General features: G+C 31.4%; 3 protein-coding genes across 5 annotated transcripts; 1 reads left to right on the top strand and 2 right to left on the bottom strand.

Moving 5' to 3' along the window:
* Positions 1-617: 617 nt before the first annotated feature.
* On the bottom strand, positions 618-3513 carry LOC108346852 (uncharacterized). 2 transcript variants are annotated; one of them, XM_017585903.2, is made up of 5 exons: positions 3394-3513; positions 2877-3110; positions 2142-2273; positions 1916-2032; positions 618-1207 (listed from the first exon to the last, which is right to left on the bottom strand). In XM_017585903.2, exons 2-5 carry the CDS (start codon positions 3108-3110, stop codon positions 866-868), a joined length of 825 nt encoding a protein of 274 aa, XP_017441392.1. In that variant the 5' UTR covers positions 3394-3513; the 3' UTR covers positions 618-865. The 2 variants fall into 2 exon arrangements, with proteins under 2 accessions (XP_017441392.1, XP_017441393.1); XM_017585904.2 differs by having other exon boundaries at positions 3241-3400.
* Positions 3514-6465: 2952 nt separating this feature from the next.
* On the top strand, positions 6466-13550 carry LOC108347408 (uncharacterized). 2 transcript variants are annotated; one of them, XM_052875123.1, is made up of 9 exons: positions 6466-6619; positions 7134-7441; positions 7543-7644; positions 8248-8721; positions 9376-9471; positions 9626-9760; positions 10147-10210; positions 10335-10520; positions 10581-13550. In XM_052875123.1, exons 2-9 carry the CDS (start codon positions 7361-7363, stop codon positions 13274-13276), a joined length of 3834 nt encoding a protein of 1277 aa, XP_052731083.1. In that variant the 5' UTR covers positions 6466-6619; positions 7134-7360; the 3' UTR covers positions 13277-13550. The 2 variants fall into 2 exon arrangements, with proteins under 2 accessions (XP_052731083.1, XP_017442112.1); XM_017586623.2 differs by having other exon boundaries at positions 10335-13550.
* A 551-nt stretch (positions 13551-14101) lies between these two features.
* LOC108347327 (elicitor-responsive protein 3) lies at positions 14102-15778 on the bottom strand. Its single transcript, XM_017586496.2, has 5 exons — positions 15571-15778; positions 15371-15436; positions 15028-15154; positions 14767-14881; positions 14102-14294 (listed from the first exon to the last, which is right to left on the bottom strand). Exons 1-5 carry the CDS (start codon positions 15635-15637, stop codon positions 14229-14231), a joined length of 441 nt encoding a protein of 146 aa, XP_017441985.1. The 5' UTR covers positions 15638-15778; the 3' UTR covers positions 14102-14228.
* Between the last annotated feature and the right edge of the window lie 3643 nt (positions 15779-19421).

The following is a 19421-nucleotide window of genomic DNA, read 5'->3' as shown; positions in this document are numbered from 1 at the left end:
ATCCAAAAATTTAAAAATTAGTTTATGAATTTTTATACATTTTTTTATCTCACTTGACTCCATTCAAATATTTCACAAACACGAGCCTTCTACTTATATAAAACACTTTACAGACATTATTATCATTGTACATAAAACCTTTCAAGATCAAAAAAAATATTTCCTTTTAATTTCATACTTGTATTTTCTTTCAATTACTACTATGGAGCAATAACTTTTTTTAATGATAATATTTACAATCATTGTTATTATTATTATTGTAGTTATTTTACACATAACTTCACTACCATTATTCTATCATAATTCACCATCCATTTTTTTAATTAATCTCCCTCCTTTTTCTCTTAATTCAACGGCGGAGTTTACTTCTGCGAGCACATAAATTAGCATTCATAGTCTATATTTCCATTCATTTCTACGTGGGCTGACACGAAAAAAATAATAATAAACAGAATACATATTTTGTTGGTTTGTTTTGGTACCGGTGTTTAAGTATTTACACGTTTTGAAACACTGGCTAGGTTACTGTCTCAAGTTGATCGAAGCGATGCTTTGTTTCACTTGTTGAGTTGAATAAAGGAATTGAACTTTCGATCTACTAATTAATGTACAGAAAGTTACAAGACTAAGAAAATTAATATAACATGGTTTAATATACAAGGATTCACAAATTATTACGAGTTGTTACAGATCACAACAGACCATTAGCTACAGCCTTGATGTATAAAATAAAAAATAAAAATTGTAAACAAATAAGACTAGGACAGAGCAGCAAGAACCTCCTGACTATTTCAGTCTACTAATCTAGTTTAGTCTGTCTGATACATTATCTATTTGAACTAATCCAACACTAGTTGAGAGCTAATCAGGAATTGTTCAGGTTTTGAAAAAGCTCTGGAAGATGAGCATTGGTCAGCTTCGTTCTCTTGTTGATTTCACTCTTCTTCTTCTTAGGCTTGGGCTTGGAAGAAATGCCTTGAATTTGTGCTGCACTCCTCCTCTTTGCAGTGTTGGTGGCGGGCTTCATTCCATTCTTTTGAAGATCCTTCTCTATATCAATCATATCACGAGGCAATTCAATACTCCGGAAAAGCTGTTTTAGATCATCATCCACCTTAATGTGCAATTTGGGGTCGTTAGGGTAGGCAATGTCTTCCTGTGAATCAAAGTTGGACAGTAGCCAAATCTGCCCCGCAGCTTTCAAAGCCTAGAAACCGAAAACTCTATAAGGTCCTATTCCATGAGAAAAACATTTATTTGCATTATTTTTACTCTGCAATTTGTGCAAAAACATTAACTAGCACTACAAGTTATCTAACTGAAGTCATTTTAATTCAACTTCATCAGATGGATGTATTCTTATTTACATATTTCAGCATCATTTAAACCTCAATAAGAAAATAAGCAAAGTAGGTCTTGGAAAGGAGGAAAGACCAAACAGATGCAGATAAGTGAAAGGAGGAAAATTTCAATGGACTTTCTTCTACTACTAGGCAGGATGCCCTTCAAATTGAACTCATGCAGTAAGAACACTTGAAATTCTGCCCGTTAATACAGCTCCAAAGTCCAACTCGATTATGTGTATCAGGAAAGGCTGAACTGCACTGAAGCTAGCAGCACCTTAACAGCAAGATTTTCTAATGACTGCTTAATAAAGTGTTTTGATTTCCTCGGTGCTAACCTAAATGCTATAGTGTAAATGTTAGGAGAAAATGGCAAAAAATATTTTCAAAACAGACCAATGTGCACTCATGTTTCTCCAAAAACAAACATTATGTAGACATGAGTCCAATGTAAAAGAAATTATTACATACATCTAGTCTAGGAACAAAACAACCAATGTCCCGGAAAATCAATGCCAAGAAATGCTCAATATTGGGGGGGCGGGGGGGATGGCTAATAAAAGTAATCTTACCTGCAAGTCTTCCATCACAGTGGGGTAAGCATCCTTTAAGTCAATAACAGCAAGGCCCTCAGGATACTTACGTATCAGTTGAAGAAGTTCTGTTTTGTCCTTAAGCCCGTACTTTGACTATAGACCAAAAGCAAACAAAAAATGTAGAACGTGTTATTTTCTAAAGAACCATCCGCATAAATGAATGTTAAGAACTACAGATATATCATGTGGTATGAATAAAAACCTTGTAAGAGAATCGTTGGCCATCATAATTCACTTTCGGGTTTTTCCTAAGATTCTCAAAGACATCTTTGTTAGCCTTTATGTCAACATAGCACGACTGGTTTATCTGCTCCGGTGTTAAAGCTTGTCTTGTCTGTCGCAAACACATGAAGATAAGAGTATGATAAAACAAATCGATCAATCTTACACTATATCAATCACCATTTCATTTCAGATTCATTAGCCACAAATTAACTTCAACAAGGCTGAAACAAAAGCATGGTTATACATGTTGTGTGGATTTTTATGGTTATATTATACACACCCCGTAGACTATTACAGAAAAAAAAAAAAATCTACCCTCGGTGATTTAGGAACACAGTTTTGTTATTTAAAACTGAAACCTTATTTAGATAAATTTCTTAATGAACACTAGTAGACATTATAAAGAAAAAGATAAAATTGGACAATAAGTTAAAATCAACTTGTACGTTTTTAAATTTATCCAAGCAAGACCTAAGTGTTAGTGTTTTTTGAGAAGCTTAATTGAACATGCCCAAATGTCTGTTGAAATCTTTATCCAAACAGGAGTTAAGATGCTGACAACCCAAAGCATGTAAGTGACAAGCAAAACTCCATTCTTAATTCTTCTACCATGCTGGTGACTATCTATCACTGGTACCATAAAAAAATGAGAATAAAATTCAAACCCGATGAAACAAAGACTAATATAGTTGAAGGCAATTTGGATAGGTACCTCTAGTAGGAGATCAATAACACGCTTCATCTGAGCACCCACGGGGGCTTTACGTATGCTGTTAATATGCTGGAGCCTCTCCGTGTCGTTCGAAAACTTAACCGCAGAGGGCACGTTTTTTCCATTGGCCGAACCATGTGAGGCAGATTTTTGGCTTGCTGCAATGCTTGACAGTGTCGCTTGGCACTTCTCTTGCTGTTTCTTGAACTTGTCTAACCTATCCTGCAACGCCATCTGAAAAGCGGAACATAAGAACTGTGATTAAGTTACTCCCTTTGAAATTCCCAGTACTGAAAGTGTAAAACTGGAGTTGAGTGTGCAAATTGAGAGGGACAAATTTGGGATTTCGGAAGAAAAAACAAACCCTAATAACGAGAAAGTAATAGCCTCCGGTGAAGGAAGTGGGAAAGAAGCCAGAGACTTTGGAGGATTAGTAAGTATTGAGTTTTGAATGCCCTAATCTTGCAAGGAAAGTCGAAAATTGAGAAAATTGAGAGATAAAGAGAGAGAAGCTAACCGTGAATGGAAGCAAACAACTTTTTGCTTACTGACTGGGCTTTGGTTTGGTTGGACTGGATTAGAGTCTGTACTCTTTAGAACTACTGTACTGTCTAGAACTACCACATATACCACTTGTAGTGAATATGTTAAGAATAGCAATTTTCAGAAAATAATTTCATTTTTTTATTAAAACTAATGAGAATCACGTGCAATTTTGTGTCCGAATTAGTTACCTACTATTTTTATATTAATATTAATATCGTTATTAATTTTAAGTTTATTTAAATTAATTTCTCTTTGTTATCTATATTATTATTACATATATAGATACCTAATTTAAGTAAATTTTTAGAATTATTTAACTGTTGATTTTATCATTTTTTTTTTAAATTTAATCATTTTTTTAAATTAAAATATTTTTTTAAGTTAAAAAATTATCACAACAAATAAAAATTATCTATAAAAAAATTATATAAAAATTATATATATTTATTTTTATAACTATAATAATAATAATTTTATTACTTTTTGTTATAATAAAAAAAAAACGAATACTTGTAATGCATGTGTTTTTCCTAGTACTATATCTAAAGTGATTTTTTTTTCACATTTGTCTTTTTTCAAACTTAACTACTTTTTTAATTAAAAAATTGTTTACAAAGAATATTTCTCTCTCACTTTTATTTTTCAATTTTACACTTTAAATAATTTTTAAAATTAAAATAAATATTTTATAAATACTACCTTTCAAGTCACCCTTTGTTTAATTTAAATCATTTTTTTATTTGACCTTTTTTCAAACTTAAATAATAATCGTATTTTTTATTATCATAAAAAATAAACACACAGCCGTAGTGCTTATATTTTCACTAATACATTATAACATTATTTTTTTATTTTAGTGTCATTTATAATTATTTTGATGCAAAAGAAGTAATGTAAATGTATAATTATTTTAATATATCTAATTATAATTTTAGAAAATATTTTATAGGATTAAATATATTTGTAATGTTATATAAACAAATTTCTAAAAACATATATTTGATAAATTGAAAATTAATTAAAATAAACTAAAAATAAAAAAGGTAATGGACAAACCCAATCGAATACATTGTGAGTAGGACAAATTATCAATATCAAATCGATTTTGTTCCATAAGTTAGTCTGACGCACATTTTTTAGAACTAACAATGGATTAGACTAGTACGTTTTACCCCTTCTATATTAATTTATGAGAAAAAAAATATGCATATACTATAGAGTAATAGAAATAAATATTTATTTTAATTAAAAAAATATCTTTAGTGTTGCAATGCATACCTAAAAGACTACAGATACTATTTTATGTAAGAAAGAGTAATTTTTTTTTTCATCAATTAACTCAAAGAGAGAAAAATAATACTTCTTAATATACTTTTGTATTAGTGCTTACATTTATTTGTGATTTTACTTTTAAAAATGTAAAAAATATTTTTGTGTTTAATTACTATTTTCTAATATAGTGTGTTATTTAGTAAAGGAGTGAAGAGAAAATATTCACTTTATATGAAATTGGATAGTATGTGATTGAATTTCATATAAAAATTAGATAAAAAATTAAAAAATAACTAATTTTAATTTTAACATGACATATTATTAAAATTATAAATTAGAATTTATATTCAATTTATATATTAGTTTTAAATTTAATTTAATCACACAAAATAATTTATATAATAAATTTACTTTTATTTTTTATTATGAATTCATTTTATATTTAATTAAGATGAGACTTCAAACATAAATTATTTAGTTGAGCATAAAAAAAGTTAAATAAAAGTTAAATAAAGATAAATTATTAACATCATACCTGTACTTTTCTTTCCTGACAAAAAAAACATATAAATGTTTTCTTTTTTGTTCACATTATCTCATCTTGCAAAACAAGCACGCAACCTTCTCTTAATTAATTTCATACAGGTCAACAATCAATCCAAAAAACAAACACAATCCAAATATCTCTTTCGAAACATAATTCAAAATATTTAAATATTTAATATATGTCATTAGGTATTTTTATACCTATGTTTTAACCCTTGAAAATATTTTTTACTAAATAAAACAAAGAGGACTTGTTATTGAATCAATGTACTATCTTTCTCATCATTTAGGACAAACTTCAAGTGAAGTTTTTTCTTCATATTATTGAAATTTTCATATGTTAATCTCTGTGATTTTTTTTTTAAACTTTAAAATATAATTTAGAACTCTTATTTACTTTTTAGTCAAATTTTAAATATAAAAACTAAATTGAACAGAAAATATCAATACATGACACTCATAATCTATCAAATACTAGTATTATTTTACTACAAAAGATTAACAAAATACTTTCTTTATTATTGTTTATACAAAAAAATAATAATAAAAAGTATGATCAAATTTGAATTTTTGTATAATATTAATAATAAAAGGAAAGAAGTGTAAATTTATTTATTTATGCATAGTAAGAGAGTAAATATTACTGAAAAAGTTAACTTCGATGAAAGAAAAAAATTGTTTCTGTATTCCAACTAAAAATAAATGCAACAAGTTTTATTTATTAGAACCATCCCATCTTTTATTACCTCAATCTTCTCTGTCATTTACACCATTTCATATAAATTATGTCATAGATATTTTATGTTATAGAATTAATTATATTTTAAGTACTATTATAGACAATAATAAATAAATACACGTAATTATTATTTAATTTAAGTAATTTTTTTTACTTACCTTTTATCACTCAATCAATAAACTAATACTTTTTTTTTCTTTTGTTATGATTTTAAAGTATTTCTGAAAGTCAGTATGATGAATTTATTTTGGAAAATGAGATTAAAAAGAAGAGAAAGAAGAATGTGAAAGTGGAAGGATGCATGGAAGTAAAAGGAAGATGCGTGAGTGAGCGAGTAACTGACCTAACCCATACTGTGTTATGGAAGCCAATTTTATTTAATTTAAGTAAAATAAAAATATTTTTTGGAAGAAACAAGAAGTGTGTTGCATTTCAATCTTTCATTAGAACACGTGGGTTGGAAGGCCAATTCGTGGACTCAGATTAAATATTCTCAGACTCAAATAAAAGCATCAAAAGCAATCTTCAAAACTCTCAATACCCTCTCTTATCATACCCTCGCCTCTCTTTCCACAACCCGCAATTTTACATCCACTCTTTCCAAAAATCGTCGGATCCAGCAATTCCCCTTTCTCTTACTGTAACTACTACCTAATCCGACAACTAATTTTGTTTTTTTAGCTTAATTTTTACTATATGTACTGTCATAAGTTTTGCTTCAGCTGCGTCCAAGTAATTTATACTTTTGATTTCTGTTCTTAGTTTATTCATGTATGTTAATGATTTGTTGGGGGAAGATGCGCGGAGGCCAGGAGGTGGGCGGTTGGATGAGGTTTTAGTCAAAATCAATGCATCTGTTTTGTCTAGATTCATTTATATTATTTTTTGTACTTTGCCTTTGTGTTTTCCAACCATGGACCAAACATTATGGTTTGCTAAAGCATGTTCTTGCTTCTTCTTTTTTTCTTCGTATGAAAAATTCGATCTTTAGTTTGGTGAGGAGGGAGATAGTGAAATTCATTGTGACCAGGTGATCCTCATTTCGTGATGTGTTGAATCCGTTTAGTGTTCAGATGTTATTCTTGACATAGCATATGCATGTCCATTGAAGTTGTATCTTTCTGATGATTCATGAGAGTTGTTTTGTGTTTCAGGGGTTCTGTGCGGTGATGGGAAAAATACAGCTTAGTTTACATTGGAGGGCAAGTTGTGATCCCTAATATGTGTTGCATGTTACTTCTGCCTCTTGACTAAATTAGACGAGTCAGACTGCAAGTTTTTTGGCAGTGGAAACAGATTATTGGAATAAAGGAGATGTACAGAGCTTTGAGGGCTTTTATCAATTTGTTTTATCTTTAATAACATAACCCACGATCTGAAAATGGAAGATCCTGATATTGAAAAGTCTGAAGCAACCAATAAACAGATTAACAGTAGCACAAACTGTAATTCCAAACAGCAGGTGGGTATGAATTTTGAAGATTTTTTATGTTGGGGGTTTTCCTATCAACATTGTGAACAAACTTTATCACTTTTTATTTAGTTCATTTGTAATAATTTCAGAGTGCAGAAAATGCTAACGAACGTCCTGAATGGTTACCTGATGGCTGGAACTTGGAAGTCAGAATCCGTAAAAGTGGTGTACACATGGGATCTGGATACAAGGTGGGAGATAGATTCTCTTAATTTGGATGTTACTGTTTAGATTGTCAGCGAGCTCATTTAGATTGTTATGTTTCCTTTAGTCTATGTTATTCACGTAGCAACTTAATATCATATTCCTTAAACATCGGCTTGATGTAGTCATGTAGTTACTGCTGCCACTAATATATGGTAGACATTATTAGTGCATAACTTGCACTGTTCTTAGGTTTCTGGCCTTGAATCATGAATATTTTTTTGGAGATTTGTGTGTAGCAGAAGTTTATTTGAAAATCTTAAACTCAATTCTTAATAACACTCGTGACTTAAATGTACGGTGGTTACAACATTACTATTGTTTTCCCCCATTTGGCTGACTTCTGACAGTTGTCCTAAATTTGATGAGCTGGATTTTAGGTTAGTTCTTTTAAGATCATGCTCAATTAATTTTACAATGGTAATCATATTTGCTCTTAAAGACTAAACTCTATACTCTTTAATTGATGTGTTCATGTGATTCTGTAATCTTTGGTGGTATTTTATGTTTTTTTCAGGCATCTTAACATCAATAGTGATACATTATTAAAGCTGCTTATCTCTCACTATAAACATGTTTTCTTGTTTCAGTGTTACATCGAACCATTAAAAGGATACAAATTCTTCTCCAAACCAGAGGTATTACGGTATCTCGAAACTGTGAAGGACAGCAGTTGCACTTCCAAGAAGGGGAATAAAAGTAGTAAGATAAATACTCCAAATGACAAGAGCTGCACTTCCAAGGAGAAGAAATGCAGTAAAATGCAGACTCCAAACAACAAGAGCAGCAGTTCCAAGAAGGAGAAAAAATGTGCTAGCATGGAGTTTCCAAATGACGACAGTTGCACTCCCAAGGAGGAGAAGAAGGGCAATAACATGGATTTTCCAAACAACAACAGTTGTGCTCCCAAGAAGGAGAAGAATGGGAATAACTTGGATTCTCCCAACGACAGCAGTTGCCTGTCCAAGAAGGAGAAGATAGGCACTAACATGGATTCTCCAAAGGACAGCAGTTGCACTCCGAAGAAGGAGAAGAATTGCACTAACATGGATTCTCCAATTGATGTTTGTATCACTTTTTCCTTGAATCTTTTTCTCTTTATTATTAATGAATTATGAATGCTATCATTAGACTGAAGATTGATTCTTATTATCATCTTACGCATATGATTGATGATTTAGAATTATTCATGGCATACGAACCTAAAATCACGCCAAATGGCAGGACTGTTGATTATTTAATGTGCAAAAAGGACCATGGTTTGTAAGTTAACTTGAAAATACAACCGCAAAGATTAAATCATGAAAGAATGTTGCCCCCATAAGAAAAAGGGCCCATTCATGAAACTTAAATGGCTGCCTCATCTTATTGCCTGATGTTTATGTATTTGTTTATTTGCACTTCTACTTCAACAATTTGGCTTGTGTTTCTTTTGTTGAACACTATGGATGGGAAGAATTTTGAGTCGTAGTTTGTCTCTGTCTTTCAGGTTGAATAAACTATTCATGTTTTGCGACTTTTGGGTTGTGTGCTGCTAACACATTTACATTTTTACAAACAAAAGGCATAGAAAGTTTACAAATAAAATGTTATAACCTAGCTTTTATAAAATTGATTATTTATGGGCCTTTATTTAATCCATTGAATATTTTTATGAATTATAACTTATATTGGTAACATTGTTCATGTTTAATTTTCAAAGTTTTTCGGTGTTTTAGGTTGTGGTTGAGAAGTCTATTCCGGAGGATTTACCACATGGGTGGTTAAAAGAATTGAAGATTTCGAAGAATGGCAAGGGCATTAGGAAAGATCCGGTATGAAAAAATTTCAGCCAAAATTCTCTTCTCCTATTTAGAGAAGTGGGCTGCAAATAAAACTGTTGTTTGGTTTATTGAGTAACATGCTACATTTACAGTTTTTCAAAAGTTGATGCTTATATAAATTATAATTGGGTTACACTTCCGACAGTTTTATATTGATCCAGTGAGTGGATATGTATTCCGCTCTAAGAAGGATGTACTGCGGTATCTTGCATCTGGTGATATACGGTCATGTGCCTTTAAGCCAAGTAGAAGACAAATCCAAGACGAAGACAACATAACTGTAAGATATTTTTGCATGACTACCATCTTACCATTGTTGTTTTGTGGAGTATTCTTATTTTTCATTAGTTCTTACTCCAAGCTGTTAGTAAGTGATTGAAATCTGGGGATTTTTTAATCACACCAGATTTGAGACTCACGGAAAATTCTAGCATTTTAAGAATTTTCCTAATATTAAGATTTGCATACTTGCATTGTTGTAGCCTTTATAGATTTTGGTTGATTTAGTTGTCTAAAATTGTAGAATGCTATATGATGAGTAGTCCAAACTCTGAATGATTAACAAAGAACAATCCTATAGCATCAGGAGAATCATTATTTTTTTTTATGTATGCATCTAAGAAATCTAACAGAATATTTTATATGCTTTCATGTTTTTCAATCTAGTCACCACCTGCTGCCAAGCGGCAGAAACTGAAGCAGTCTGCACCCACACAACAGCTTTCTGCAGGTAAGAAACTATTTATGACTAAAGTATATTCAATTTTACTACAAGTTCATCCAACTCTGTGAATGAAGAATATACCATTCACACCTGATGCCCATTCCTGCCTATTTTTAACTTTTTACTGCAGCCACAGAAATACTTGATAAAAGCAGCTTAGAACCTAGTGCTAATAGCCCAAGGAAAAAGCAAAATGCAAATGTTTCGGCTAGAACGAAGGTTGCTTCTGTTCCTAAAGGTGATTCTGTTGCAAATATGCATTCACTAGAAGATGGAGCTGCAAACTCATCTGAAGTGAAGAAATCATCTGACCCAGGTAGGTCAGCACTTTTGAAAAATGAATCCTTGAAGGAATCAGCAAAAGCACTTTTTGCAGATGATTTGCAAGAAGAGGAACGTGCTGTGAATGCAGTGGAGAATGGTAATGAGAAAAATCACGGTAACCAAAGCATATCCAAAATCAGGAAGGAGTTCAATGTACCGCAGCGGTCATCACCGAGACTTGCTGGAAGTAAATCTGTACAGTTGGTAAACAATGTGGTCAATGCACAGACACTTCAGGTTCCAAAAAGAAACTTGAGGAAAAGTAGAAACACTCTAGATGTTGATATTTCTGTGGACCAAGCAGCTCCTAAAGAACAACCACATGAGCAAGAAAGAGATAAAATAGAAGACAAAAAGCCAGAAATCCAAATCAGCTCAAACAAATCAGGTAAAAAGAAAGAGCACCACCTTCCTCGTCGTGCTTCAAAACGATTAGCTGCTATTGAGCATGAGTCAATGAACTCTAAAGTGGAATTGCAGCAAAGTGAGTGTGGGCCAGCTACAGTGCTTGCTAATCAAGCCCCAATAAATGGAAAGTCAACAAATAAAAGGAAAAAGTCAGCAGCACCTCATCTGGAGAAAAGGGGAAAAGAAGAGATGGATGATGAGAAAACAGAACCTCAGCTGTCCTTTGCATATCACTATTCGTGGTCCGACCCAAGCTTGGAATATGCAATCAATGCCCTCACTGGTGTGTTACCACCAGCTGATAATATACCCAGTACTGTTGCCGAAACTGATATTCAAAAAGCTTCAATTGATAATGGTACGGGAAGGAGCACCACTGAAGTCCCTGAAACCGATATTCGAAAAGCTTCAGTTGACAGTGGTATGGGAAGGAGCACCACTGCAGTCCCGGATACTCATATACAAAAAGCTCCAATTGATAATGGTACGGGAAGTAGCACCACTGCAGTCCCTGATACTGATATTCAAAAAGCTCCAGTTGATAATGGTACGGGAAGTAGCACCACTGCAGTCCCTGATACTGATATTCAAAAAGCTTCGGTTGACAATGGTAGGGCAAGTAGTACCACTGCAGTCCCTGATACTGATATTCAAAAAGCTTCTGTTGACAATGGTAGGGCAAGTAGTACCACTGCAGTCCTTGATACTGATATTCAAAAAGCTTCAGTTGACAATGGTACGGCAAGTAGTACCACTGCAGTCCTTGATACTGATATTAAAAAAGCTTCAGTTGACAATGGTACGGGAAGGAGCCCCGCTGCAGTCCCTGAAACTGATATTCAAAACACTTCAGTAAACATTGGCAGAAGTGCCACTAATATTCTTGAAACTGATCTTCAAAAAACTTTGATTGACAGTGTTAAGGGGAGTAGCGCCACTACAATCCCTGAAAACAATGTTCAGAAAACGGTGGTTGAAATGGAATCGGGAAGTACCGGACCTGAAACTGATATTCAAAAGTCTTTGATTGACAGTGTTACAAGATGCAGGGATAGTGAAAACAATTTACATGACACTGTTACAGGAAGCAAGTATAGAAAATCCCAGGTGCGTTCTAATAAACCCAAGAGAACGAAAGAGCTCAAAGTACCTGTGCGGTTATCAAAGCGACTTGCTGGCCTGGAACCTGAGTTACCGCCTGCTGAAAGAGCTCTTGAATATTCCACTAGAAAATCATGTAAAGAAGAGCCAACAGCCACTGCTACTCTAACTAATGGAGTGTCTGATCATCACAACGCTGGGGAAGAAACCAAGCCTACTCTTCTTCAAGCTTCTGACAGTTTGAAAACAGAAGTGCTTGGAGAATCATTAAAACGGAGTGAGAACTCATATGATACCCAAACCGATCACAAGGAACAATTGGAGAAAGTTGAAATTGAAAATGTTGGTGATGTGAGATCAGAGCCTAAGCTCCCCTTACCGTTTGGGGACTCTTGGTCAGATCCATGCTTAGAATTTGCCATCAAGACTCTCACTGGTGTTTTTCCAGTTGATGCTGGTGGAGACATAATGCCTGCTTTGCCTCCTGGCTTTGATAATCCCCCATATAGGCAAGTGCATCGAACTGTGGTGACAGACATTAATCAAGAAGTCCATGATTACTCGAACCAACCCTCGCTCAATAAGGAGCTTAATATGGTTAGTCAACCTGAGTTGAGGACCGGCTCCATCTCTTATGAAAATGCTTCTAACTTTACAACTAGGGAATCTTATCTTGATCAAGATAACATTCTTAAGAATTTTGATGTGGAACCCAGTCTCACTGGAAACATAACACAACCTGTGCATCATTCTTGGAATATAAACACACTAACACATGAAGAGCCATTAAAGCAAAATGGACAGGCTGTTGAGGGTGGAATTATTACAACGGAGCAGCAACTAATTGAAACTGGAGCTGTAAACCATGACAATTCCGAGTTACAGTATTGTGCACCGTTTATGAATTCTTGGTCAGACCCATGCTTAGAATTTGCATTTAAGACTCTTACAGGGGCGATACCAGTAGAGGAAAATTTAACACTCCAAGGATGTTTCCCGGAAACTGCTAACTATCATGAACGGAGGGATGGTGTCTCATTGTTGCCAGATTTCAGATCATCTAGCTTTTCACAAAGCGATTTCTCGTTTTTCCATGATACAGGGGTTAAGTCCATGCCAGGGCAGCAGTCATCAGTAAGCTCTCCATTCCTACCCTTGGAGAAAACAGGTCTTCAAGGTTTTGCTGGAGTTGATCCTCAAACACACTTTTCTCAGTGCAACAATAATTTTCAAAGGTAAGCTAGTTAGATGTTTGTTGCTACCTCCAGGATAACTACTGTTGGTATGTAGTTATACTTTTGTAGACTGCAAAAATGTTCATCGTTTAGTATCCTTTTATTTTCCCTGTCACATTTGTAAATACATTGTGAACATAAGGTCTCGGTTAGTGTTTTTGCCTTTTGTTTGTTGAGAAGATCTAGGTGAGCAAAGTAAGGAGGTACACAAGTCCAACTGTTGTTGTCACCACTATCTAACTACTCTACTCTCTATGTCAACTTATTAATTGGTTTAATTCCTAGTATTTAAGGCATATGCTAACAATTGCGTGTTTAAGTTTACTTTTTTTGAGATTTTTTTTGTTTATTTTCTTGATTTTAAAGAAAATATTATACGAGCTCATAACCAAACTGCCGTAAAAACACCAATATTGGGTAACACAACTGGTGGCAACGACTTGTGTTCTCTTTTTGAAGTGACTCTGGTTCGAATTATAAAGAAATGATTGTACCCTCTTTCAAATATCTTTTAGGAATTGGGATTTGGAACTATTGTCTGCTTTTTTCCAATTGATTCAGTGTTATAATCAACTAGAAAATGTGGGCGTTTGATACAAAGCAGTGATTAAATAAATGCCCCCATTTTTATACCTAATTTGTTTTTCGTGTTTTACATCCACCAGTATCATAATCTTTAAGTTAACTTAAGGATTCTACACTTTTTCACTTATATCCTTATTAGCAAATTACTCTTATATCCTTTATCTCAATTATAAGATTGGTTTGAAAAGTTTGAAAGAAAAAAATGTTAGAAGTTATAAATTCAACTCTTCTTATTAACAAAATATAAACAACTAATAATTGTCAATAAATAAATAAACAAATATATTTTACATAACTTTATCTCTTATTAATGCTAATGTCTCCTCACACAACAAATAATACTCAAACACTCAGAAGTGCAGTAAATACATTTAGTCTATGCAACGAGACTCCTTCCATCCCCCAAAATCTTCCTCCATGCCGCGTTCTCTGCGTTCCTTCATTAACAAACCCAAAGAAAAAATGTAGCGAATTTCATATATTTCAAGAGTCTACTTAACATCAATCTTATGCACCCATCTCAATGACATTAAAGAATTTTAAAATTAATATACATTTTAAACATGATCTATATGATAAAAATATAATTAAAAGATTTCTTGTATATAACTTTCATTTATAAATATTCCTCCAATTTATTCGGACTCAAAGATACGTTCTTTAAGATGATTCTTATAAAAATTACTCAACTTAATTATTCATTTCCTACTAGATAAAATTTATAAAAAAAAACTACAAAAATTAAGAGACACTCAATAAATAAAATGTAGTACTCATCAAAATTTATGATTCACAACAAATTTTAACTATGAATAAAAAGTATGTTGGAGAATTTATAGCAGTTTTCACGTACAATTATGTATCTATATATAAACATGATAAACAAAGTAAGAAAATAAAAATTAATACCTGACGCTTAAAAATGAGGCCAACTCTAATCTCCCCACAATAACGGTCATCCTTCACAACATTGTATGAAGTTGGTGGAATGCTCCCTGCCTTGAACAAGTCATCCAACGTAATGCTATCATACATAAACATAATTCAATTTAAATTAGTCTATTTAAGAATAGTTATTTCTAAAAAACTTAATTAACACAATAATAAAGTTTTTCTTAAGCATGATTTAATTTTTTATGCTGAGACAAAAATCAGGGAGAAAAGACTCACGTAACTTCTCCCACGATATCATCTGCAGACATGGAATCACTGTCCATGATCTTTAATCTCAGTTCGTTAACGCCTTCAGAAACGTTGAATATGAAATTTTCATTCCACTTTGGATTACTTCCTTTATCTGCATTCACAAGTTTCATTATAATACCAAATAAAACATCTAAAAAATTAGTTGAATACAGGTAAATTCGTGAACTTCTAACTGCATAAATCATTTTTAAGTTGAAAACTCCATTTGGGACGTTAAGATAACATCGTTAGGGTTAATCATCGTATTCATTCGATATTTGAATTTGAGTTTATAGTAAAATCAGATTTACAAATAATTAATATGTACCTGTTTGAACACTGCTTTTTTGTTCTTGGGTGCGACATGTGAGGATCACATAAGGGTCCATGTTAGCTGCTCCATCAGATCGTGCATGAGTGAAAATATCAAAGAAAAAAAATTACAAAAGTTCAGATCAGATTAACGAGAGATTATGAAGGGTGGAACTTATAAGATTGTTATATATTTGTGTATAAATAAGAACTTACAGAGAAAATCTGTGTTCTCAAGGCCTTTGGCATATTCAAGAAAAACTTCAAGGGTTCCCTGAGGCATCTTGAATGAAGGATAATGAAATATGGAAGAATCTGAAAGAGCTTTGAGAGAAAGCTCTTAGAGAGAGGCACGATTGGTTTTTATATTTCATGGTAGTTAATTAGAGGAATGAAACAGCACAATCACCGGTTTTCAGATAAATGTAAGCCATAACTATTTTTACTCTGTTTTTTTCTAATATTCTTTTCATACTTAACATTTACTTTTTTGTTTTTTTTTTTAATGAGTAAATCATTGTATTTCAAACCGTGCTGAGATTTCTTTTCTCCTCAGGTATTTTCCCTGTTCAAATTAATTATTAGTTTTATTTTCGACACTTTGATTAATAAATGTAAAGTTTTCTTTTAAAATATACGATGATCGATTATCATTTTACTATAATTAATTATTCAAAAAAAATTTGCACTTAAACATATCTTGAAAAACAATGACAATAATTCATTCTTGTTTGTAATAATTAATTGTTGTAATAATCAATTATTGATGACAATTGTGACTTGATTCTTCATTTTTCAAACTTAATTTTGAAAGCAGCTTTTATAAATTAAGTGAGATTTACTTTTATATATACTAGAAGGATAACTTTGGGTCAAGTGTGATCTTGAATGATTAAGTGTTGCTATTTTTTCTAGGAAAAACTATTAATCTTTTGTGTGATTCAAAGGAGATGTTCATCTCTTGTGGATTTAATGAAGGTCTCTTTCATCTTTTGTAGCTTCAGGTTGTTCTCTTTTCTAGATTGTTTTATTGTGTTTGTAAACTTCATCTATTTCAATGATTAGTTTATCTCTCTTTTAAGAATGATTGACAATTGGATATAAGATCTTTTAGTCTGAACCACTATAAAAATACCTTGCAATTTTGTCTTTTTTTTCTGAACTTTCTTTAAATATTTTAAAGGAATCAATTTTATTGCTAAATCATATCTTTAAAAAGAAAAACATTTAAAACACAACTTTAATTCTAATTTTCTCCCCTTTCTTGGTTTTGTTCAAATGCAATTATTCCATTTTATGGTTTTAATAATTGGTATCAGAGTTATTCACATCTTTCAAAAATGGTTGGACAAACCCAAACCTTTGTTGAGGGTACTTCAATTAATAAACCACCATTTGGAGGAAATTATCCATTTTAGAAAGTAAAAATGTAAATATTTTTAAAATTTGTTGATAGAGGTGTTTGAGATGCAATTTTAAAAGATCCATTTTTACCTACTGTCTGTGTTGATAATGTGCAAGAAGCCTAACCTTCTTCACAATGGACTACCAATGAAAATAGAAGGGTTCAATATGATGTTATGGCTATAAATATAATTTCATCTGTTTTAATCCTTGACATGATATATGTTAGTAAGAGTGCTTAAGAAATGTGAGAGATTTTAAGAGTAACCCATAAAGGCACAAATGATGTTAAACATGCAAGAAAAAACTCATTTACTCAACAATATGAATTATTTTGGATGTAACAAGGCAAAACTATTTATGACCTGCAAATTATAAATCTCCGGTTTAGGTAAAAAAATTGATACTCATAAATGAAATATTAAAATTATAAATCTTTGAACAATGCATGAAAACCGAAAGTCACAACCATCACCAAGTCATAAAACCTTGCAATCATGTATGTGGTGATTCTTTTTGGTAAATTAAGAGAGCACGAGCTTGAACTTGGAAGGTTGAATGAAGAAGAGGATCAGGAAGGAAAAAAAATATTGCTTTTAAAACCAAGGGCGTCAAAAGCAAAAGCCTCAAAGAAGATTATGACTCTGATGATGAGAACATGAGTCTCATGATAAAGAAGTTTACCAAGTTCATGAAAGCCAAAGGTAATGGACAATTCAAAGGAAGCAAAGAAAAGAATTAAGGATTATCCTCAAATTTTAAGTGCTACAGGTGTGGAGAATCGGGACAAGTCAAGACAGAATTTCTACATGTTAAAAAGAGTGAAGATAAGAAAGGAAGAAGATTTTTCAAGAAAAATGGTTATATCACTTTGGAAGATAATGATTCAAACTCATCAAACTGACTCAGTTGAAGAAGCAAATACTTAATGGCTTATGATGATTCTTTTAGAAAGTGTTTGTGGTGATAATGAGAATTATGATAAGCTATATAATGCTTTTCAAGAATTATTTTTGTGAATCAGAAAACATGTTTGTTGCATATAGTAAATTAAAATCTAAATATGAAATCTTGTAAAAGAATAAAATCATTGGAGGAAGTAGGAACTTTAAATAGTAAATTTTCAATTTTAGAAGAATGTAGAAATGTAGCTATTGAGTGTCCATCTTGTAAAAATCATACGTTTGACATTGACATGATTGAAAAATTACTTGAAAATGCAAATAAAAATAATTTTTTTGAAAAACCAATGTTTTAAAAAAATATTTTTAATAAAAATAAATAAGTTCCTAAGAACAAAAATAAAAATAAAAGAACTCGTAAGGTGTGAGAAGAGAAAAGAACAACTCATTATAGATTATATGTTTCTATTGCGTAAAAATGAGTCATACTTAAAATAAGTGTACATTAAACATTATAGTGTTCAAAATTGAAAGTATGCACAAGTGTATGTTGTTAAGTGAAAATAAAGATAATATATCTAACAATAATATTGGATCTTAAAAAAATAATTTAATTAATAATTGTAATTAACAGTTTAGAACAATTGTGTGATTAATATTTACAAGTGTATGTTGTTAAGTGAAAATAAAGATAATATATCTAACAATAATATTGGATCTTAAAAAAATAATTTAATTAATAATTGTAATTAACAGTTTAGAATAATTGTGTGATTAATATTTTGTAGGTAACCAATAGATAAAATTAGGCCCAATCATCTATTTCTGGTTCGTCCTATGATTAAAATGTGTTAGTGAGAAAAATTATGAGTTCACTCACAAGAGACTACAAACCAAATTGGGCCTTAAAAGCCTTTTTTTTTTCTTCTTGTCTTTCGGCATTTTAATATACACCCAAAGGTGACTAGATTTTTGTTGTGATCTTTAATATTTTTAACAAATAAAAATATTAATTAAGTATTTATTTTTTTCAACATGCCATTGTTAAATTTTTATTTTGGTTATTTTGAAGCATGGGTTAACAACTAATACTACTATAAACACTTTTCTTAAAAGTGTTTAATTGGTATAATATATTGGTATTCTTTGATTTTACTTTGGTAACATTTTTTAATAATCCAATTTACTCTAAATAGAAATAATAATTGTACATTTGAGTACTCGTTTGATTGATTATAGTGACTATTTTTGTTCCAAACTCTAAGATTAGAGGATTATATTATTATTGATATAGATGGATGGATCTCATTTCCTATATAATGAAGTTTTTTCTCTTTAAAAAGCTTATACAAATATAAATTATTCTACTCTCTAGTAGGATAAATCACTACACTAAATAAAATAGTTTGACCTAAAAATCGAATGAATATTAAAACTCATTACTATAAAAAAAAGTATTTTAACTTCATTGATGATCTAAATTATATAAACTGATAATAAAAATATATAAAAAAATTTACACAAGAATTTTTGAAGTACCATTGAGCTAATGCTAATATTTTTTTTAGTAAACTTTAATATAAAATGTTATTTATTTTTTTAATTCATTAATGCGTCTTTTGAAAGTAGTCAAAATTCTTGAATCCCTTATTTAGATAAGGAATGAATTGTGATGTATATAATTTATTGATCTTTTATTAAGGAATAAGTGATTGACTTCTCCAATTGAATAGAGGTGTTTGTGTCTCCACATTTTTTAAT

The sequence above is a fragment of the Vigna angularis genome, chromosome 1, assembly GCF_016808095.1.
Source record: "Vigna angularis cultivar LongXiaoDou No.4 chromosome 1, ASM1680809v1, whole genome shotgun sequence".
Taxonomy (NCBI): Eukaryota; Viridiplantae; Streptophyta; class Magnoliopsida; order Fabales; family Fabaceae; genus Vigna; species Vigna angularis.
This window is presented reverse-complemented; position numbering and strand designations above follow the sequence as displayed.